Below are 17437 nucleotides of genomic sequence, written 5' to 3'. Positions count from 1 at the left end.
AAGACATAGGAATAATTTACATCCCTAAATTGGCTTAAATTCTGAAGTTTATGTAATGAGAAATATTCTTAAATAAAGCCCACAACAAACAATTCCCATCCATATTTTATTGGTCACTGTCAATGCAGTATATTTGAAATACAAAATTAGTATAAGTAACAATCAAAATTCAAATCAATCAAAATCGAGAATAATCGACCAACACAAGGCCTGGGATAAAATGTCAAAGTTTTTCAACATGGCAATAATTGGAAACAGTTAGGATAAATAGAGCACAACTAATATTAGCAATAGAAAAATTGTCCTGTTCATCACTGTAAAAACGATGTTGGTTGTCTTTACCATATAAGTATTTTTGTATAGAAATTTTAAAAGCTGGGAAGTTACACCAGTTGTGCTTATATAAACTCAACATGAATAAATCTGGTGTCAATTATGCGCTAATTGGAAACAGTGTTAGCGACAGTATCCAATGGTTCGAAAATGCGCTTTAAAAATATTTTATTAAGAGGATATTAATGCTTACAGAATGAATCAAGAAAAGCAAAACAAAAATCATTGCACTAAAAATTATTCTAGGAACATAAAATACAAACAAACACAATAAGTAGTCAAAGTATAGTTTTTTCATTCCACACAATGCGCTATCAAGAAGATTTAAATTGGTAATAATGAATAGGTCAACATAAAAATTAGCTTTAGTTATTATCAATAGAGTTTCAAATGATAAGAAATAACTCCTGCAATATTTTCAACATATTTCAATTGTAATTTGAATAAAATCTTGCACATAAGCGAAAAGATCTGTTTAGTTTTGATATATAACGTATTAATTTGGTTTTTCTGAATGAATTTGGTGGACAAATCAAAAAACATAGGATCGGCTGCAACATCTCTTGTTCAGAGTTAGGGAAAAGAGATGACGAAACTATCATTTTATAGATAAATGAAACTCCCAAGTTACTTTTGAGTATCCTATGATAAAATCTATACCTTATGAACCTCTCGTACACATGACAAATTACCCATAATTCAAATCGAAACACACAAATTGTCATACAACGTGATCAGAAAAATCTTAAATGGACAATGGAAAGTGTCAATGCGTGATATAGAACGGTCTTTGTTCAGTAAGTAAATGGGCGAACAATTATTGCTTGGGTAAAAGAGTAAGAGGATAATCTGGTAAGAAGTGATGTGTAACAAGTATAAAGTTAGGAACTGGTGACCATAGTAGAAGTTTGTACAAAAATTAAAGTTCAACAATGTTTATTTTAGGTTTTCAAGAACAAACATTAAATTTAAATATTTTGATCAACCCCAAGTATGGAAATAGCCGAATCGATAAACCCAAAATAGGGGTTTGGTTTAGCAGCATTAGGTACTTCTTGTATATAAAAATTATATTTCAAATCACTCATGGTCATGATACATATAACTAATTCATAATATAGTTCTAAGTTTATCGAACGGTTTCTTAGTTAGGAAATGGAGTTATATACTGTATACGGTTCATTTTAAAACTGCAAACCAATTAGAATGTCACCATTATCACTCCCTAATTGAAGATAATCAATACAACATTCTGTGCAAGTAAATCACATACTATCGTATCGACACTAAGTACGTTGAAAAAGCGCGATTCAGTTAGGAACTGGTTAAAATACATATATATACATGTTCAAAAATGAAATATAAAATTCCAACCTAATAAGAATCTGCAGACAATTATCACAAAACGTAATTGAGGTACATAAAATGCAGATACAAAATTAGTCACATTATAGATTTAAATCCACTACTTGCTAATACAATAAAAAAGGCTCAGTGTTTTCAATTAGAACTATGAAGCTGCTTAAGTTCAATTATCATCCTTATTTCTATATATGACCAATGAGATAAAATGTTTTAATACGAGAATGAAGTATACAACACCCAAATTATACTGTTTTGCATTCAACATCATTTTAAAATAACACGAAATTGAGGTAATTTTACCAATATCATGCAACATTTTGAGTTGGGATATGATGCAGAGAATTCCACCACGAGATCAAAAGTCTTTATCTGAAATTTTTGGAAAATACTTCAGGGCTAATATAGCCCAAGGGTTACCGCTATATTAAACCTAAATGCAGCGGTAGATCTTACGATAAGAATATAAAGAGAACTAACTTTGTGGTGCATAGCCAGTCCAATCTCAAACATCATTTTTGCGACCATTTTGTGTTCACCGTCTCGTTTCAACAATTAATAAATCATCCCAGAAAAACAAGCAACACCACTGCATTAAGGTATCATATACCGATAAACCTCATGCTGTAGTAACATCATATTTTCTATATTCAAATGTTACCAATACTTTGAAAAAAACACAGTGAATATAAATAAAATTAACCCTCCTTCACCATTTCCCAACTGTCACTTGTTTTGACTCCATTTTTACTTTTAACAGTTTCATTTGGTTCTAAACCATAACCGTCATCATCTTGGTCAATTAGGTTTTTAGCTGAAAACGACACTGTAAGTCCACCACTGATTCGATTTTTCTCAATTCCAACCTTTACAGTGTCTGTGTTCGTATTGGAATTGTCATCCATGTCATCAGAAAGAATAATTTGTCTTGAAACAGGGGGAGGTGGGGCGGGTCTTTGGGGTTTGAGACGTGCGCTGGCGGGTATTAACACAGGTGATGGTGAGGAGGGAGTGTCAGGTGTTGAATCATTTCTAAATGTGTTGATTTCTTCTTCTTGATTTGCATCTGAAGTTACAGGTAGGTTACAGTTACAAATAAAAAATAACAACTTTCGATTAACGAGGTAAGTACTTTCATTTCGTTGCAAGATGTATGGGACACTGCGCTAGCCCAGTTGTTGGAGCATTTGACATAACCTTGATGATATTGTAGATTAAAGCCCACCACCTTACCCAGGGTATAATAGGTTGAGTAAGTAAGGCCATAAGTAAATATCCTATATAAATCGCTGGCAAGCATTAATCTCGAATAAACAGAATTCCAACCCCAGCTAGGAATATGATTTCAGATTCTGGGCATCCCAAACCAATGATTTCGATTCCAGAAAAAAATAGGTTTATCTCTACGTCAATATTTGTTCTCTTTACCACATTCAGCAATTAAAAACATCGCACCATCATCATAACTATTGGAGAGTTTCACAAATTTCCAGAAGACAAGTGAACAAGCGTAACACCACAGGAGAAAATTATAAAAAATATACTCATTTTAACCACTTATGATTTGCAAAAAAAAAACGATAAATTATCACTAAAATAATACAGAGTTAGATGTCTCTGTATTCAGCCATAACAATCAGTAAAAAGAAGATTTCACGCAAGAAGCTGTAAACCGAATTACCGTTTAAAGAGTTCATACCTATGATAATAATGAATTGCTATTATACCGAAAGAACCCATTGCATCAATAGATTTTCATTATAGAATCTTTCAACCTTCATTTTCTTTTATGAAGATTTTTTCATGCAGAAGGGTTGTGTTAGATAAATGAATCAGAATCAACATTTAAGAAATGTGTTATGGATGTTTTAGAAAAACAGCCGAAATCATGCAAAATATTGGGATCTTTTCATATTGCTTGTAATTTACTTGTTTACCTAATATATTACTAAGTACCTGTAGAAGATACCCATACTCATTTATGGTCCTTCAATTAATGAAATATTTGAATCAAAATTTATTGTATTTGAAATATCAAAATTCTTGGTTTTAGAAATAATTCAGATTAATCTTGTTTGGAAAAGAATAATTTTGATGCCTTCGAAAAGGGCTCTTGTTTATTTTTTGAAACTGTAAAATGATAGACGACCTATCATTTTCTATAATAGGTTTTCCTCATTTCAAAATCATTAAATAAACATTGAGGTCTATTAATTCTTTGTTGAATATTTATTGTGTTATTCGAACTTTGCCATCCTTACCCAGTCTTATTGTCAATTTATATACAAACAAGAAATAACTGAAAAAATAATTGGTTTCATTCTTTAATTTGTCATTGAAGAGGATTATTCCAAAATTTTGATTTGATTTGATTGATTATTGGAATTTATTGATCACAAAATATATTGGTTTCATAATTTTGTATTATTGTAAGAAATTGGTTCATGCTGAATATTAAAACTTACAAAAAGTTCCATCTGATGCTTTTACTCTGTCATTGTTCCAAAATTTATTGTTAATTGTTGGCACAAACTTTCATACATATTTCGTGGAAGGAAAAAGTCAAGATGCCTCAAACATACGGCATATGAAGACCTTTATCCACGTAGCAGTCAATTCGAGTATGGTTACAGCTAACAAGATATTCTGTTCATTTACAGGGGACTCACAGTAGAGTGCTGTTTAAATTTGGCTAACTTTATGTCATAAAATTAATTGCTACATTAGGGGTGTTATGGTTAGAGCTTAGGAAATACATGGGCTTCGCAGGATACAGATTTTGTGGTTAACGCCCCATGTTGTTGCCAGCGACATCAAGACCTTGGGTGTAAGCAATGTTAAAGGGTAGCAAATGCAGAACAGGAAAAATTATGGTCCAAAACCTACATCACAGCGTCTCCTAACCCAAAAAATAGAGAATCTACATCACAGTGTCTCTGTTTTTAGGTCTGAATTAGAAAATTTAATTCCAATATAATCGGGTTTAATTTCACAAAAATGATTTTCTAGAATTCAACAATTTAGAATATGACAACAATTTTTTTTTTATCCCGAATATCAATGTTACTAAAACCAAATAAAGCTATAAGCTATCTAGTTATAGTATTACCATTCTGTTTACATTCTTCTATTATTTTGTCTGCGTCCAATCCAAGCTCTTCAAGTCTTTTATGAAGTAGTTTGACAGTATCTTGTAATAATGTATTTTCATTCGTAATGGCAGAAAGCGCTTCATTAATACTTTCACGAGGATGAAGACCAGCATCGTACCTAAATTTGATAAGTCGATATTATGGAGTGGGTACAGTACGATGGCCTGGTGCCCAAAGTATTCACCCATGCCCATCACCTAACTCACCCAGGGGGGAATAAATTGGGTAGGCAAGGCCTATCTGAGAAAATTATGGCCCATTCAAAAATAGTGACTCCAAACATGAAAGTGTCTGGTAGTACAGGGCCATCCTCTGAGCAAAAGTCGTCGCAGCTACATAGCTGATTAAACAATATTAAAAACAGCATTAGAAAAAGCATAACTTGTATGAGCCAGATCGTTCAAATGAAGTGATAAGTAACTACCTAATGATGAAACATTATTGCAATTTTGAATAAAATTTTCATAAATGTAAAATATACTTATCAAATAAATGACTAGTTCAAGTATTACAAAGTATATTAGTCATTTATAATTATAGAATAAAGATAAAAAAACCAAGTACGCATTCTGAAATATTGAATCACAGGTCTAAATTTATTCAGCAGGTAGCTATGATATTGGCTATCCCAAATTTGACAATTATTAAATCAGTTTTAGTTCTGTTTGAATAAAAATCAATTTATAAACTAATTCAATGAAAAAGCCAAAAAGGGCAGAAATAAGGGCATGGGCATTGATAGCAATAATATATCAGAAATAGTTAGTTTCACAAAACCCTTCACACTTCACAGTGCTCTTTTACACAATTATGCCAAAAAAAGTGTAATTCAGCATCTATCAGTTCCATTTGTTGTCTTGCACTTATATTTTGATTCTCCAGGATTCGTATTGGATGCATTGACTATGGTTGTGTACCTGAGTGAAAATCCACAAACGACTCTCAAATACAGATTGTAAAGAATCAGATTACAATCAACTGTCAGATGACACCCAACCAGCAAGTCCAGGAGTCTCATTTCACTGAGATTCAAAGTTACAATACCTGTTGTACATTCCTCTCCAAAACCTGATGGCATGAGGACAAGTAGATGGCAGCAATAATTGTTGGTTTTGTTTCTGATGTCGTTCCGCAGCACTGTATAATGGATTTCCATACAAATTCAGTCTTTTCCACATCCAGCCCCATAATGAATGGGTTTTGTTAGCTAAACTGTTAATGAGATAAGAAGTAATAAGAGAGGCGATTAGTAATAAAATAAAAAAATGATTTCAATATATCTAGGCACACAGTATTATTGATTGGGTTTTTATTCAAACACACATTAGGTGCATTGGGTCTTAGCGGGCAAAATCGAGAACAATAAAAAAAAACAGGTTTGAACTGTTGAAAAAATACTGATGAATTTTGACTTAAAGTTAATATAGAAAAATGGCTTTCATAGAACAATGACTTGACTAGGAATTGCCCACAACCATAAAAAGATAATAATGTATATTTGTATGAAACTGATGTCATACAGCAACAATGATGGTTTCCAACTAATATGTTACTTATATAAGTATAAAAAAATGAGTCATATAAGGAACTTGAGAAACATGTTGCTGACAATACATTGACTAAAGTAAGAAGCCAGTTATAATATTTAATAATAAAATATAAAATATAATTTTTCGAATCCTAAGTTTTTTGAACATGTCATGAATCATGATGGACAAATGGTTGTGATGAATGTTGAAACATATTAGCCTTGGCATCAATAGATTTCAGTTCAGGGGTTCTCTAACTTTTAGTGTTATGGAGCCCGCTAAGAGGTTGACTATTATTTACAGAGCCCCAAAATAAATTCATAAAAATAAAATAAACCACATGAAAATGACAAAATGGTCTCACTCATATTGTAGTCTTTCTCGTTCACAATTGCCAATGAAAGTTCCGAACTGGCAAGACATGGCATGATCGTGAAGGTCCAGCAACAAGGTTTCATTAAACTGGAACGCGGCCGGTCTGTATCTCATTAATTGCCATACAGCATCAATGAACTGAGTGAATACTGGTGAAGTCTCTTTAGGATCGCCTTCAAGGTGGCCAAGCCTTTATATTGAAAATAGAGGCATAATAGGTAAAATTCAGTGATACTCCAAATTTTACAAAAACAAATATCTCAAATATAGAAATATATTGTATCGTTTCTGATAATGAATTTCTACACGGAAATATTCTTTGCCACAGGAAAATGTTATGATACTACCTATGCAAAGACAGATTAATATTCCCCATGGTTTAGTGATAAAAAACCAATCATCATAAAATACAGGGTTTATAAACTTGTAGAAGAATATATAAACACATATTCATTCATTATTAGCAACATGTAGGCTAAAAGTACCAGAGTTAGCATGCACAAATGTCAAAACAATTTTAAAATAATGCCATTTTAAACCACAAATAGGCAGATTTGGAATTTAGAGTTATCTATATTAGTTCTTCAGATTAAAAAGATAAAATATTACCTGTGAGTAAATTTATGTCCAAAAGACAGCCATTCTTTTTGTATCAAAGCTAAGAATCCTTCAATAGTTCTGTAATGAGGATTGAGCATAATAGCAGCCAATGAACATGTTTGAGCAGTTCGATCCCATCCGTCACTACAATGCACAAGAACGCTTCGACCTTCATTTCCAATAGCCTGAATTAAAAAAAGAAAAAGGGTGTGAACTGTGAACAAATAAAAAAGTCTATACACAGAGACAAAAATAAAGAACACAGGCCATTTAGAACAGTGTTTTCCAACCTATAGGTTGCTACCCAAAACTGGGTCGCCTGAAAATCTTACGGGGTCACCTTTTTTTATAACAAAAACCTAAAAGTTATTGGTTTTATTTTACAGTACATTTTTTTGTTTAGTTCATATTTGGAATCGGGGTGTTGCTCAATAATAGTTGTATAAGTGGGAAGCATTACAGCGTTAAAACTTGACAGCATCTATTTTGCTCAAGTAAAGCCAAGTTGTGATTTCAAAAAATTGCAGATGAAAACGAGCGCAGCTTTCTCACTTTGAGGTAATTTCTGAGACAATAAATCTGATGTAAAAATGATTGTTTTATATTAGTCATTCAATTTTGGACTTAAAAGCAATACATGCTGTTTAGTATTTGAGTATATCCTTTGACCGTGATTTTTTCAAGAATTTGGGATTGGGAACCACTGATTAAAACGTATTCTAGAAAAAACTCTTATTCAAAGCGACCTCGAATACTTAAATTCTTTGGTGCAATCACACACAAAAAAAAAGTTTCTTCCATTTTTTGTTGAAACAATTAAAAAATTTATGGACCGTTTTTTCGTGTCAGCTGTATTAGCTAAGAACGATAGATATTGATTGCTCTTTGGTTCTCAGAAACGGCATGATAGACAAATAAATTATCGCATGCTTGAGGACACAAACAAAAACACCCAATAAAGCTTGGATATAACTTGATAAATATACTTTTCAGCACTTAAAATCATAAACTAAAATGAAAAAACATAGAAAATGTGTAATTTGAGTCATACTTAACAAGAGATGTTATAAAGTAGCAAAAGAGGAAAATTTCTATCGCCACTCTTAATTAACATTTCAGCACAATATAAACATTACTAATACAATTGTTATTATTGATGGCGGAATCAAAACAACCCATAAACACATACAAAATTTCATGTTTATTATTATACATTGAGTCAATGAAGCAACCCCACTTCACAAGAGATTAAACAAAGGGCTATTAACTAATGACGCAATAACACGACTGTACTTCAGAATACCAAAATAGCCTGCAGCACTTCACCATATGGAATAACAACATTACTATATTATACAAAAGGAGAATTGATATTGCGTAGTAAAAATCCAACAAGAAAATTGAGTTAGATATTCTGTATACACAGTGGATCGCGTTACAATTTCCCGATTGTAAATTTTTCACATCGCCAAATAACTCACATTAGCAATAAATCTTGATACTTGTAAAACATTGTGAACATGTTTCAACCATCCACTGCTGTTAACTCCTTCTAAGAATGAACTCATGGATAGCCTTGTATCTGAACAAACTGTAAAAAAGTTCAATGTAGCAAGAAAAATTATATTCAATACGAGTATGCTCAAAAAGAGTCTGACCATATTGTCCTCAACTGAAAGTGCAAATAGGAGTTTCAAAAACTGGGTCCCTGGCCTACCTAGGGGGCCACGAGCAATGGCCCTGACTTGGTGCCATTGGAAATGACTACATTCGTTTTAAAAAAATTGACTTTGATTTGCTTATTTTTTTGACTGTGATGCATTTATTTTTATTTCTATTTGTCATCTTTGATTTTTAAACATGGCACATAAAATAACTGATGTAAATATGTTGGAGCAAAACTAGGTATTTGTATAGAATAGCAGGAGGACGTCTTTGAACGAAGGGCCCTGGATCATGTAAGGCCCTCATGAAAGGCCCTGGGGATCATGAAAGTTTGAAAACTGCTAGACGCTGGTGCAAATAGTACCGTTGAAAAAATTTAAAAATGTTGTACTGTGAGTTGATTGATTTAAATCACCGGTTTTATACAACTAATATAATTGGCCAAAGAGTAGAAAATTCTAAAACAAGATAAAACAGGAAAGTAAACTTAATAAAATTTAAAACACTGATAGCACTCAGAGATGAGTAATACCAGCACAAAGATATCCTGTTATATTATATCTTACAGTGTTATAAGAAAACGAAAGATAGAGAAAGTATTATCAGCCTAAATTTGTATATTTATTAGTATACTATGTTAGAATATATACCTTCAAGTAGTTTTGAAAGGCTTCCTCTCATCACATGAATATTGTCGATCCCGAGAAAATGATATTTAATATTATCATAAAAATCCATATTTTCATAACCTTTTCCTTGTGCTCGATTTGCAACAGCATTGATCTGAAGTAATTGATCACAATAATAGACAATATAAATAGTAAGTTCGGTTCAGAAGTTTCAGAATTTCGAACCAAAACAATTCGAATCAATGCCTATTTTATTTAATTTTTGAAAATACTTCGGATAATCGGAACATCCCGATTTGAAATTAGTTTCGAAAATAATATATCAGAAACTGGAAAAATTAGCCCGTCAACCATTTTTGGAATGGTACACTGCCCTTACTCAAAGTCTGGTACACCCCACCCATTTCACATCAGACAAGAACGAAAATTATGTGGGAGAGGACAGTTAGACTCCTCGGTGTCTGGGATGGTTCATGTAACGGCTGGTCGAAGTGAATAATCGGTTGGGTATTTTCATACCAGAAATTGATTGATAAATGGGCGAGAGGCCGTCAATTTAGTTGTCTTTCCCAATCCCTGAAATGAAAACCCTAACCTTAAAATCCTTATCAATGGAGTGTACAAAACGCTCGGTTCAGAAGCACAGGCCTAAACAGAATTTACAAATGCTTCAAAAGAGTTCAACTTACTCTTGGCCTTGTATCCACAATATACATGAAATCATCTTTATTTGGTTTTGAAATTCGAATTAAATTAACATATCCCTCATCATCCTGAGATCTTGAATTCAAACCTGATAATGGTTGACTACACCTGTGTACAAAAGTAGGAAAATAATATTATCTTTTGCTGGTGAAATGAAGGCTGTTATAAATAACCAAGGGGGCTTGTTTTGGGGTAGGAAATATTACTTTGTGTATTTTGTGTAGTTTTTTTACTCTAATTTTTTAGTTATTTATTATTCTAGTATGTATATATAAGAGAACTCATTATACATTATTCAAACTATTCAAAAGTCTAAGTGCATGTTGTGCTTAAAGCTAGTTGAAGATGGAACAAATAAAGTAGAGTTTTTATGCATAGTGACTGAGGAATAACAAGATTAAAATAATGCAAAGGGAAAAATGCATCGAAATAGTTAGGAACCAATGATGTATAGAATTGAATGAGATATATCAAAATTTATTCCCGATACGACGAAAAAAATATAGGTGGTTCGGCTGCATTGTGTCATTTTTATTTCAGAAAGTCAATAAATCAATTCAGCACTAGCCTATAAAATGCACTCATCATCGAATTGGGTCTCACAATCAATAGAGGATTATGGGAGTCCGGGCACAACCATTCAGTTTCTTTTCAAATTTATAATTTTCTCATACTTCATACAAATAATAAAATCTATTCTTCACAGCTTATATTTTTTTATATTCAATTCATCATATTATTCATTTAAAAGTTCCAAGTTAAATTTGTATAGGCCTAATGTTTTATTTTAAAATTTGAAACACTTATATCATGGTTCCGAACCCCACTGCCATGTAACTGCATTTGGACTAGAGTTTCATGGTACCGGTAGTGGATAGTGGTCATATCAAAAACTTAATGCCTAGGGCATCCTGGGCTAAAATGCGAAGCGATTTTAAATCAGTTTCCTAGCGCTGGTTAAAATTACCAGATTGAAAAGTACAATTACCTCGAAATTGCAGCCCCGTTTTCATGTAAATATGAAAGTACTGGAAGTCTTCCTTTACTTCGGAATGCAGCACTGCCATGTAAGAGTGAATCAGTGGCAGCAGTTGGCACACATAATAATTGTGGATAAGTATAGCAGAGCTCTGAACAGAATATACAGTCCAGTCGAGCAGAAGGTAAACTTTACATAAATTTTTGATTCAAATTTCTGACATAAAACGGTTTTTGAGAGTATTTTGAGAGTTACGTTTTTAGTTCTTTTGCAATTTCAGAAAGTCAAGGATGCCTTGATAATGGAGTTCAAGAAAAACTGAAATTAGTTCCATATAAACATTCAAAATTAATATATATACTGTAAAGTGTGGCCAACAAATAAACAATCTTTAAACTAAAACAAAACAAGCAAAATGCATACTATTCCTCAGCTAACTAAATTAATTTATGAAATAAAATGAAAAATATAATTCAGTTAGTTTTCTAAAAAACAAGAATCTTACTGAAATCTTTATTAATATCAGTAGTTTTCCAATATTTTGTAGGTAATCCCATTCTCATGAATTCAACATCAAGTTTAAACATATCCCATCCTTCATTCTGTTTTTCATTGCCACGAGGGTTGTATGAGAATGCGTAGAGATCTTTGATTTGCACTACAGATTATAAAGTAGGAAAATTGTACGTTAGATGAAAGAATTGTTATTAAAGTCTGATATCAGCTTTCAAATGCAAAAGAAGCCTATAAACAAATTTGAAATTTCGTATTTACACCTTCGTAAGTCTCCTTATCATTATTTATGTAAATTCCAAACACCCAACACAATTGTCTGTCACTTTAATAATTGCTAGGCCTTTAGGCCCAATTTATTAATCATTAGAAAGGATGTTTATTTGTGTGTTTGTTGACATAATGATTAATCTATTTTAAGTATACATTAGACAAAATTTTGGTATGCAATTTTGATACTTTCAAATTAAAAATAAAACTAAAAATAGGTTTAGAAAGTTGACTTTATGAAATGTTCTCAGATATAATAGAATACATATGAATTACATGAATTAATACTTATCTGATGTTATCAATTATATATATGAAAACTACAACAATCATAAACAATATATTACTAACAGTTCTTATATGATCATACTCACTTGGTTTAGAAAGTTTCAACAAAGAATTATATAAGTCATGGCAATCTCTTTCTTCAGCTACCATAAAAGTGAAAACTTGAAAAGTCTTGCACCTGAAATTTTTACATGTCATTAATATAATTATCCTCAAGTCTATTTATAAGCTTGCATAATAGAGTATTGTATAAAACTGTCTATGGCTCTTGTCCTTAAATCTGTCATTTTATCACAGAGACATTTGCACCGAATACAGATAGGAGTTATTATTATAAAGACACTGTTATATACACTTTTCCAATTTCACTAAATCTTTTGATTTAATCCCATTACGGACATACTCTAGTTTTATTATCTATATAGGATACACATGGATTGAATGCTCGAATGAATCTTTATACTGCTGGTATGCGCATCATATTATTAAGCCATATTATCAGCTTTTCGCCTCCCTGAGACAAATTTGACATTTGAAGAGTTGATATTTAAAAAAATCAACCTTATAACAAGGGGAGATCCTGCAGTAGAAAGGCTGAGCTTCTCAACTGAATTGATATGAGTGTGTACAATCCATGTTTCTCTGGTTCTTTCAGAGTTTACGAATATCAAATGTGTTGCTGTCAAAAACAATGTTCCATCAGTTCCGCGTCTGACACTGGAACCTGCTTGATTATCAATCAGTTTGACCCTTTCAACCTGTAAGAGTTAGAGATACTTATCTTGAGGGTTGAAAAGTATATTTTATAGCTTAGCCTTAATGCTGTAATGATATTTGTGAAATATTAAATATCTCATTCGCTCACCACAGTACCAAAGTTCAGAAGTTTGTGAAAGCAATATACCAATATACATGTTTACTAATAGTGAAATGATTAAGAATACAAAGGTGGTATTATGATCAATATACAAAAAATAAAGTTCCAAAATAGTCCATCCTTTTACATTATATAATTTTGAGAATTCAACATTCTTGACATAATGAACACTGAAACAATCCGCACAATTGAAGACAATGGTCACTCACCTTGGGTATCCTTATAAACTCCATCGTTAGAAGATTCTGAGATTGGATACTAGTAATTCTGTTATTACAGTATTATTAAATACGAACGGTAGCCTACCACACTGAACAGCAGAAACAAAACAAAAACGGCGACACAGATAGAAAACAGAGACCACGCTCCTGAAGTTGACAATACGCCGGTCAGCTGATCGATTGTGGTGATTGTGATTTTCAACGATTTTTTTTGGTTAACAATGTTTTTTTTTATTTGATTCAGTTTCAAATACTGTATTATTAAAGAAAAACATATTCCAACATTATTTACAACACATGCCAATGAAATTTACACTTTTTGAAGAAAATCACAAACTGTCTGTCGAATAAACTTTTTCCCTTGTTTATGTGCCCGTAAGGTGACATGAAAGAGCTTTTTATTTTACTGGTTTTTTGTCAGTTTACGTTCATTGGCGTCTAGCTCGTCCTCGCAGACTTTAACCCTTGATTTCACAAACGATTGAGTTCACGATTGCTGAGAATGTGCAGATATAGGAAACTGTTGCTGTGTTTTATGGTGTTGTTCTATTTTCTAGGATTCGACTGTATAGGTATTCATGATTATAATGGCAAATGTTATGCTAGCGACAAATTCTTGGACATTATGCAAAAAGCTTTGCCTACTCTTTGGGCGTCTTCAGATCTTGCATTCTTGGTTATGCCTGTACAGCTGTATGCAGTGAATTCATTCTGTTACTTTATCCTAAAACTTACTTCCTAATTTCTTACGGGCTTGGTGCAGACTTTAAGTAACTGAATTAACCAATATTGTTACAATAGGTCAGTAGGTAGTTTTGCAAATTTTCTTTATAATCAAGAATGCACTCAGTTCATATTTCTGTATTAATACCGTAACTTATGCATCACATTTTTGTTTTTAAATATCACCCTAAGATTTAGATCTACATTATGCAGTTATAAGTAAACTGGTTTCAAACTATTAGCCTATATTCATGATAATTTTTTTTTATTCACCAAGGTTTTGGCGTATTTTATCAATCTCTGAATCTGTCAATGTCATGAATAATTGAGACTAATCCAATATTTTTTATAGGGACATATATTGAGATAGGCTTATAGATAGACTACTGACATCTGATGATTGAAACAAACAATTGACTGACATTGCATTTGGTTTATATAATGTCTTGTAATAGAAAGGAAGAGCTATTCGGTGTTCTACAAAGTCCTTGACTATATTTCTGTCAAAGGAAGTTAATTTTTGATGATCAATTATATTGGAAATATACTTGAGAAGAGTTGAAAAACAAACTCTCAAGATGAGTGGAGGTGGTGTAATGCTTAGTGGTTGGTTGAGAAAATCTCCGCCTGAGAATAAACTCAATTCAAGACATTATGTGAGTAATATAGTAATTATTTTTCTATTTTGTATAATTTATAACTTCAGTAGAATCATTTAGGTCTAGTGTTATACCTGTATACACTAGTTCCTGAAAAAGTTGACCAAAGCATGGCATTTCTGCCAGTTTCATTGTACCGTATCGCTTTATTGAGGTGAAGTGATCTCCCGCAATAAATAAGAGACCATGCAGAGATTATTAAAATGACACTGAAATGTGATTGTCAAAGATTCAGTGATTGAAATTTCACTATATTGAGGAATGGATTTAATTAGTGCTCTACAACAAAAATGTGAATTGCACAATGTTCCTGCTTATTTACCTCGATTCTGATCAAATGATTGTTTTCCCATAATGATGTTTGTCAGTTATTTTGTTCATTTCTGATCATATATTTGAATCAGACATTGTAGCTAAGTAATTCTGTGCTTATGCTGTTACACATTTTGTGGGATTCACAGTATATCTATCTACCAGTTCTCTGTCATTACCAAAATACTTCTTGTATATTCGAGATGCATATTTGCAAGTCAACTTCAATTATATATCTGGTAATCATCTATATATAGACCAACACTTGTTTCAGTTTCAAGGATGCTATGAGTCACCAGCTCAGATTTTGTCAGCCCTTGTTCTCTGCAAGGGGCAAAGACCTTAACTAGTTTATTTTCACGAAGACTACCGGTACATCAATTTAAAATAAATTGACTGTGATTTGTATAATTGTTTGACTGTTATGCATTTGTTATTTTGCCTCCGCAGATATGGTGCATAAAATAATTGATAGAAATATGATACAGACAAAACTAGATTTTCTTATTAAACTGCAAACCTCTTTGGAAGGGGACCGACTTTCAACAGCATAAATAAAAATAAATCCATCTTAAAATTCGTTTATTCAGTTGCTTGGCTATAAGCAGGGTTGCCATCTACCCAGAGCCAAAAATAAGCACAGGCGTAAAGAAGGATATCATACATGAGTCTTCCAATTTTGATCATTAGAAGTCGCTTCGAACACGCTTGTATGCAGCTCCGAAATTGCAAAAAGCTATGGAGTTACTGCCACACGCAATCTCTAAAGCAGAGGGAACTTTTTGTTGCTCGCGGGCCAAAATCAAGTGTTACGAATCTTGGCGGGCCGCACATATTTTTTCAAGAAAGTTAAAAACTGAACAGGTGGCTGATGAACCACATTATTTACACAGATTAGAAATTGAAGTTCTAGACTTTAGTTAGCGAGCGAACACTGCGACAACACGTGGACTCAAGTCGTGCAAAATATTTACAAATACCATTTAATGTAACACTAACACTATTTGTTGCATTACGTTTGATACCTTTTCAAAATCAGGTGACACACTGGATAAAACCAAAATCAGAACATTTTCTAGCCTATCACCCAATCCTAGTTCTCCGAACGGAAAATTTTATATTGGTTCAATAATTTAAAACAAAAGCGATTTTTTTATAACGATAGGAAAAAGAATTAACAATGGAGAGAGCAACATAATAACGATCTGTAGGTTCAGTGAAGCATTGCGGGCCGGATTATTTTTGTTCGCGGGTCGGATATGGCCCGTAGGTGGCCGACCCCTGAAATAATACTTTGGTTTCCCGCAATGCTTATTATGTGTTGTGGTAGTATTGGGGACACTGATTGCTGATTTCCTCCCCCTTTCTCAATGTCGCAATAGTAGTAGTTATTAGCAAATTCCTTTTCATATTCGAAACAGAACTCATGGTTACGCTTACTAGTTGTCTACTAGTCATCCACATTTCTAAGACAAAATAAGCACGCAACTCAAAAATAAGCACTTTTCTTAGAAATAAGCACAATATGGCAACCCTGGCTATAAGTCACAAAAAAACAAAAATGTATATTGTATATTCGTATATTATAGATGAGAAAGCAAGTCTCAATAAAAATGAATAATATATACGTATGTATTGTGGGGTTTGAATAGCTGGAACCCTATTTTTTATTTTTTTCAAAGGGCTACTACACATGATGATCATACCATTTAAAGTATGCTTTTTTATTACACTTCCTATGGGAATTTTTCGTATTCGAATTCATACATCGATATAATAACAGTTGTGCCAACTTGTACGCATATATTGCATTTACTGATCATTGCTTTTGATCCATTGTTCTTGGCATATGCAAGTCATAAGATAATAAACATTAGTCATTATTTTCAAAACAATAGCGTTTCTGGGAAACATGTTGCAGGATTTGTGGAAACTAGTTTCGTCTCTGCATTGTTTGCTGTTTATATTCTAAGCATACTGGACTGTAAATTTTCAGATTTTTGTAAATTTTTGAGATTTTTGACAGTATGGTGTTCCAACTGCCAGCATGTCTACAATATATTGAGAAAATGTAGAGAGATGAATTTTTCACTTTAGCTTCCACCACACGTTAAATAATTTTTAGTTACAAACCAAAAAGTGGTTCTAAAAGTGCCACTTAGTTAGCACTTGCAGACAATTTCAAAGGTTGCCAGGATCCAGTTGATTTCCTCTTTTTTTGAATTTGTGTTTATGCAATATCAAA

The 17437-nt window shown here is 32.5% G+C and overlaps 2 protein-coding genes across 3 annotated transcripts in view; one reads left to right on the top strand and one right to left on the bottom strand.

Annotated features, from left to right (window-relative positions):
• Positions 1 to 92: 92 nt before the first annotated feature.
• On the bottom strand, positions 93 to 13729 carry LOC120340521 (phosphatidylinositol-3,5-bisphosphate 3-phosphatase MTMR8-like). 2 transcript variants are annotated; one of them, XM_078119712.1, is made up of 14 exons: positions 13487 to 13729; positions 12962 to 13158; positions 12487 to 12578; positions 11835 to 11987; positions 11339 to 11480; positions 10335 to 10458; positions 9667 to 9799; positions 8833 to 8942; positions 7361 to 7536; positions 6741 to 6941; positions 5892 to 6059; positions 4805 to 4965; positions 4161 to 4186; positions 2632 to 2761 (listed from the first exon to the last, which is right to left on the bottom strand). In XM_078119712.1, the coding sequence occupies exons 1-13, from the start codon at positions 13508 to 13510 to the stop codon at positions 4182 to 4184; spliced, it is 1686 nt and encodes a 561-aa protein (XP_077975838.1). In that variant the 5' UTR covers positions 13511 to 13729; the 3' UTR covers positions 2632 to 2761; positions 4161 to 4181. The 2 variants fall into 2 exon arrangements, with proteins under 2 accessions (XP_039264729.2, XP_077975838.1); XM_039408795.2 differs by lacking the exon at positions 4161 to 4186 and having other exon boundaries at positions 93 to 2761; positions 13487 to 13728.
• An 835-nt stretch (positions 13730 to 14564) lies between these two features.
• LOC120340515 (uncharacterized) overlaps positions 14565 to 17437 on the top strand; it is a 30519-nt gene continuing 27646 nt past the window's right edge. The window contains exon 1 of the mRNA XM_039408790.2: positions 14565 to 14877. Within this exon, the coding sequence (XP_039264724.2) occupies positions 14800 to 14877 (78 nt within the window). The 5' untranslated portion in view covers positions 14565 to 14799. The remainder of the gene's footprint in view (positions 14878 to 17437) is intronic.

The sequence above is a fragment of the Styela clava genome, chromosome 14, assembly GCF_964204865.1.
Source record: "Styela clava chromosome 14, kaStyClav1.hap1.2, whole genome shotgun sequence".
Classification (NCBI taxonomy): domain Eukaryota; kingdom Metazoa; phylum Chordata; class Ascidiacea; order Stolidobranchia; family Styelidae; genus Styela; species Styela clava.
Note: the sequence above shows the minus strand (reverse complement) of the source record. Positions and strands in the feature narration are given on the sequence as shown.

What these genes read in the sequence shown, in the direction of transcription:
- LOC120340521 (XM_039408795.2), bottom strand. Translation starts at nt 13,510, where the DNA reads ATGGAGTTTATAAGGATACCCAAG. An exon ending in TATCAAGATTTATTGCTAAT is followed by an intron (nt 7,537 to 8,832) that starts GTGAGTTATTTG and finishes TTTTTAATTCAG; the next exon opens with GCTATTGGAAATGAAGGTCG. An exon ending in GGACATAAATTTACTCACAG is followed by an intron (nt 6,942 to 7,360) that starts GTAATATTTTAT and finishes TTCAATATAAAG; the next exon opens with GCTTGGCCACCTTGAAGGCG.